General features: G+C 42.2%; 1 protein-coding gene across 2 annotated transcripts; it reads right to left on the bottom strand.

The window, feature by feature from the left end:
* Positions 1 to 407: 407 nt before the first annotated feature.
* Positions 408 to 4,859, bottom strand: LOC123094724 (probable galacturonosyltransferase 6). 2 transcript variants are annotated; one of them, XM_044516658.1, is made up of 8 exons: positions 4,696 to 4,859; positions 4,505 to 4,545; positions 4,354 to 4,392; positions 3,624 to 3,859; positions 2,901 to 3,258; positions 1,952 to 2,470; positions 1,219 to 1,351; positions 409 to 995 (listed from the first exon to the last, which is right to left on the bottom strand). In XM_044516658.1, exons 1-5 carry the CDS (start codon positions 4,802 to 4,804, stop codon positions 3,210 to 3,212), a joined length of 474 nt encoding a protein of 157 aa, XP_044372593.1. In that variant the 5' UTR covers positions 4,805 to 4,859; the 3' UTR covers positions 409 to 995; positions 1,219 to 1,351; positions 1,952 to 2,470; positions 2,901 to 3,209. The 2 variants fall into 2 exon arrangements, with proteins under 2 accessions (XP_044372592.1, XP_044372593.1); XM_044516657.1 differs by lacking the exon at positions 1,219 to 1,351 and having other exon boundaries at positions 408 to 995.
* Positions 4,860 to 5,168: the final 309 nt, after the last annotated feature.

Genomic DNA, 5,168 nt, shown 5'->3' with positions numbered 1-5,168 from the left:
GTTCTTTTGACCAATTGGATTTAAGAAAAATTCCTAAGCATCCTTCCTAGCTATCTATCTCGTAAACTTGTCTCAATTCACTTGTTAATCACAAAATATGAACAAGTTCTATTTAGTCCCTCAGAACAAAGAGCATTCAAAGTCTCCAATCTATCTAGGGCTGAACTTTAAAACTTTTTGTTTGTTCTTCGGACAAATCGATTCAATCTCCCTCAGTCCCACCTATGCAATCAGATCGATCTATTTCTTTGTCCCTCAAACAGCTTGACTGAAAGTACTCGGTCTCACAGGCGCAACTCTTCAAGCATTATTCCGACACCGGGCATGAGAATAAGTACTCTGCCCACGAACGGTTTTTCATAAATTCCTTCAAATCCATTCATGCCGTTGGATTTCCCCGTCACCGCCATTCAAAATTTCAGTGTTGTTAGTTTAGTCATAGCCTTTTTATTCAAGGATATCTTCACTTTTCTTTTACAAATGCCTCAACAAGTGGCCAAAGGCGCGTAATCTTAACTACAGAAAAAGACACCTAGGAGTAAAACTATAGAAAAAGACATATAGGAGTAAAACTACAGAAAAAGACATATAGGAGTAAAACTACAAAAGAATGCATAAGATCAGCTATTCAGTTTACTACACACTACTATTTTAGCACTATCGCAAAATCTGCGTATTCACTAGCCATCGTGTGAAATCTCCTTACCTTCTATTGCTCTCTACTTGTGGATGTTACACTGCTGCAAGTATGTGTTGTCGTAGCCAAGGAACCTGTTCCAGTACTCTTTGTACTTGGGGATGGAGATCTCCAACCAGGGCTTAAGGTTCCCGCTATAGTGGATAACAGCTGCCCTCTCGATTTCTTCTCTTCCCGTGTTGCTATTCTGACCGAGCCCAAGAACATGCCACCGGTGGTCAAGAGGCACTGTTTGGTTGTAGAAGACAAGCTGCCCCAGTGGTAAGCTTCCTGCCTTCCATACTCTCCGCCTTTTGCCCTGCAAATCAGCAGATGAAGAGAAATAAGGTGTTGAGAAACAACAGAACAAAAAGTTTACAAATTAAAGGTACATACTAGAAATAGTTTTCATCAGTATGGTCTCCCATCAAAAATATTCTTGTAGTACAAACTAAATCTTTTCTGCCGGAAGTAAAATGATGGAAATGAATACACAAGTGCCAAGTATACAACTGCACATCAATAGCACTAACCAAACTCACCCATGTTTAATAGGGTTGTTTTCTGGGCTGCGCCATATTTGGGTAAGTACGAGCTTTCAGGTAGCATGCATGAGATTAACATCAAGATCCAAGCTAATTTAATATCATACAGCCCAAAAGTCTTCATTTAGATCTGTCAGTAAAGTGAGGGGGTACAAGCGTAAGTCTTGAGGTAGACCTGGCCACTAAGTTAGTCATAGCACAATCAAAGTTTCTGGCACTAAAGAAAATGAGATGGGCCAGTATCAATCAAGATACCAAAACTCTTTGAAACATCAACTTATAGGCAACATCTCCTCGGAACCCATCAGTTACTTTTTTAAGAAAAGTACGCAAGTCAGTTTCTCCATTGGCTGTCGTAGTGTTGCCTAATATTGCACTCCAGTTTTAATTGTGCCAAATAATTAAAAACAGTAGGCCAAACTTAGCCAAGTTCTAAAAAATTTCTTTTCTCCAACAGTAGGCAAAACGCGAAGAAGAACACCAAGAGGTACAAAAGTTATACTAGTAATCCAACAAAACCAGAAAGAACCGAAAATCTAACTAGCCAAAGCCTAAAAGGTACAAGAGCAAGACTGAGAATGAAGGACCTAGGAAAGGTAAAATTAATGTTGTCCCAAATTGGACAGCATGCTAATGCATACTTCATGTTAACTGTACAAAATGAGTGCATGGAATATAGTTAAGATACGATTTCTAATGTGACGCAGAAGAAAAAAAAATGCACACTTACTGCCTGAAACCATTTATCATAAGCTGCAGTTAAACCCTTGTTACGCCATTCCTTAAGGTCAAAAATGTTCATCCCAAATGCATATATGCAAGCCTTTGCATCAAATTTGTTGATGATACTTGGATCAGAAAAATTTACAAGGTTGTCCAATCGATGGTAGCCATTGCCAGAACTGCATGTCTCAAGAGCACCATTTACTTTACTCTTCATATCTACCTGCCACAATCCACTTAAGTCTTTTTGGACTACAACATCATGGTCCAAGAGTAGAACGTTGCTCAGAGAAGGGAATACTTCAGGCAAGTAAAAGCGCAAGTGGTTTAGTGCAGAAGTGTATCTTGGATCTCGAATACCCTTCTGCTTAAATCTGGAACTGAAATCAACAGGGAGCCATTTCAACTCATCCATGCTTTCAATTTGAATTGTGGCAGGACTTGGTGGCTTTGTCAGAAACCACATCATCATTGCAGGAAAACTCAATGCATCAGTTATAACATGAAACATTATCCTTTTTGGATCCTGTCAGATAAAATAAGTCAAAAGGAACAGAAGTTAAGACATGAAGAAAATGCAATAAATTTCACCAACATGTTCCACCAAAGCATTCATCATGCAGTCCTCGGACACGTTTTTCTCATGTGCACACGTTCATAGAACCACATTAGTAAATGAATCATTTAAGCAAAACTGTACAAGAAACACATGCCTCATAGCAAGTTTTGCAAAATAGATAACTGCACAACTGCACACAGAATACGATACAAACATAAAGAAGTGGATATAGGAAGGGGGAAAGACGAATATTACTGATCACACTCACAGCAACAGACCACAAACTGCATTCCTTATGCACAAAAAAATAAGCATTGCAATCATAAAGCATATCAGATCCCTAAACATTCCTACATAAGAATGTAAAATAACAATGTCCGAGGATCTAAGGTGTTACCTTTGATGTAGCAATCGTAGAGTTGATAACCACTGCACCGGCTAGTATATTGTCCGAGAATATGGCATAATGATGGAAGTCATCCATCACCATACTGGATCTTTTTGGAAACTCACGTTCCTTGGGATCCAAAGAAAAACATTCTGAAGTAAGTCGCAGTGCTAGGCAGTGATGTCCTTTAGGTGATGTCCTCACAGCCACCTGCTCAAGGAATGAAGATTCACTTCGATGAGCTCTGACCAATTCTTCGCTGTTGTATGTCATTGCACGTAGCTTTGGTGCCATGTGAGAGCAATGTGGGTAGGCTCTCTAGGCTTTGCATAACGTCAATTCCATCGCCTTCATTTTCTGCAGTGTGCTGCACAATGGTTTTGATCTCAATCACTAAAACTATACTCATCAATAGAAATCAGAGCACCTATCTGTTACTCCCTCCGTTCCAAAATGTAGTACACATAGATTTTTCTAAAAATCAATCTCTACAAGATACCAAATACACACCATTAGATACATCATGAGACATATATTCATATTGTATATGTTTGATATTTTAGTTATTGATAATTTTCTCTAATAATTTGGTCAAATTTTTGCTAAGTTTGACTTTAGAAAAAAAATCTTTAGGCACTACATTATGTAATAGAGGGAGTATCATGTTCTCAACTACCCAAATTACTGGCCAACCTAATCCTCTGTGCAGGCCTCTGATGTGCTACAGCTTACCTTCCAGGTACTCGGGAACCACTGCTAGAGTGACTTATCGCCCTCTCTATCTCTTTCATCCTCAATTTCAACTCCCGGACAAAATGTGTGTTGCCATGTGGAGAAGCAAACTGTAAATAGGCCCTGGCCATAATTAGCTGATCTTGCATCATCCATATCTTCTCCTTAGTGCTAGGGGAGGATCTGGAGATTCTTTCATCTTCCTCTGCAGCTATTTCATCAGCTTGCCCTTCTATCTGCAGAAAAGCTAACTAATATCAATTCCTCACAGGTGCACTTACTGAATCAATAAGTCTAAAGTGCAACCCCATTCAAAGAAATACTGTTAATTGGTTCTGAAACATGTAAAATGCTGAATGATTTCCCAAAGGGGACTGAAACAAAACTGAAAGTCCCGATGGTGGACCGTGAAAACATCAAACATAATAAACACTTTAAACAACAAACCTACTTCTACCTGAAAAAATCATAGGCATTTCCAGCAATTGATGATTCCATATCAGACACAGAGCACAGAAATTCTACACAAACACTGCCCTACCTTGGCATAGACTGGAACAAACAGCAGATCGAAACTTCCTAAAGCTACAAACACATCCGACCAAACTACTTGGAGATACAAACCAAACAAGTATTAGATAGTGTTGCTAAGAAGAAGACAAAACAATTACAGAGTGTTTCATGCACAAATGCAAACATAGGCAAGCATATGTAGTAAAATTCAAATTACCTCTTCGGGCAGGGCGTCGAGTCTCGCGATCTCCCCAATCTGCAGCCTCCCCAAAAAACCGAACACGAATTTAACAATTTCGGAAGAAGAGGAGGAAACTGAAGGAAGTGAAATGGATTGAAAGTGAAAGCATTGGATTGGGGTTGCTCACCTCCTTCATGGACAACTGGGGCCTTCCCGTGCGCTCCCCACCTGCACACATCCAACAAATTAAACCCATAGCCGCAGACAATGCCGTCGTGCTAGCAAGGGAAGCAGATAAGCCAGGCCACGATCGATTCAACAGCAATCGCGAACCATGAGCACGAAGAGGGATTGGGTTGAGCGGAGCGGGAGGCTCACCAGGGAGATTGAGTAGGAGAAACGCGAAGCTGCAGGCGGTCGCGATCAGCAGGAGCCACAGCCATAGCGCCGCCTCCTCCCTCCTCCCGGCGCCGCCGCCCGCCTTCATCGCCGGCCCGAGGAGGAGAAACGCAATCCTCGCGACGGGATCGCCGGGCCGCTGCCACCCCTCCACCCAACCCGCCCGCGCGCTATAAACCTTTTTGTTCTCCTCTCGAGTTGGACTAAACCCGCGCATGGGTAGCCCGGCCCGACGACCCGGCCCGAAAAACCCAGGCCGGGCTTGACATTCGGTCCGGGCTGAGGCTTTGTTTCGCAGCCCGAAAGATAGTTCGGGCCGGGCTCGGGCTTCAATTTTTTCGTATTTTGGGCCGGGCTTTCGGGCTTCGGGTCGGGCTTGCACGTGCGCGTACTAAAAAGCAGCATTCGGGCCGGGCTTTCGGGCTTCGGGATTGATTTCGGGCTGGGCTCGG

The sequence above is a fragment of the Triticum aestivum genome, chromosome 4B (assembly GCF_018294505.1).
Source record: "Triticum aestivum cultivar Chinese Spring chromosome 4B, IWGSC CS RefSeq v2.1, whole genome shotgun sequence".
Taxonomy (NCBI): Eukaryota; Viridiplantae; Streptophyta; class Magnoliopsida; order Poales; family Poaceae; genus Triticum; species Triticum aestivum.
Note: the sequence above shows the minus strand (reverse complement) of the source record. Positions and strands in the feature narration are given on the sequence as shown.

What these genes read in the sequence shown, in the direction of transcription:
- LOC123094724 (XM_044516657.1), bottom strand. Translation starts at nt 3,185, where the DNA reads ATGGCACCAAAGCTACGTGCAATGACATACAACAGCGAAGAATTGGTC. An exon ending in CTACGATTGCTACATCAAAG is followed by an intron (nt 2,471 to 2,900) that starts GTAACACCTTAG and finishes TTTATCTGACAG; the next exon opens with GATCCAAAAAGGATAATGTT. An exon ending in ATGATAAATGGTTTCAGGCA is followed by an intron (nt 996 to 1,951) that starts GTAAGTGTGCAT and finishes GCTGATTTGCAG; the next exon opens with GGCAAAAGGCGGAGAGTATG.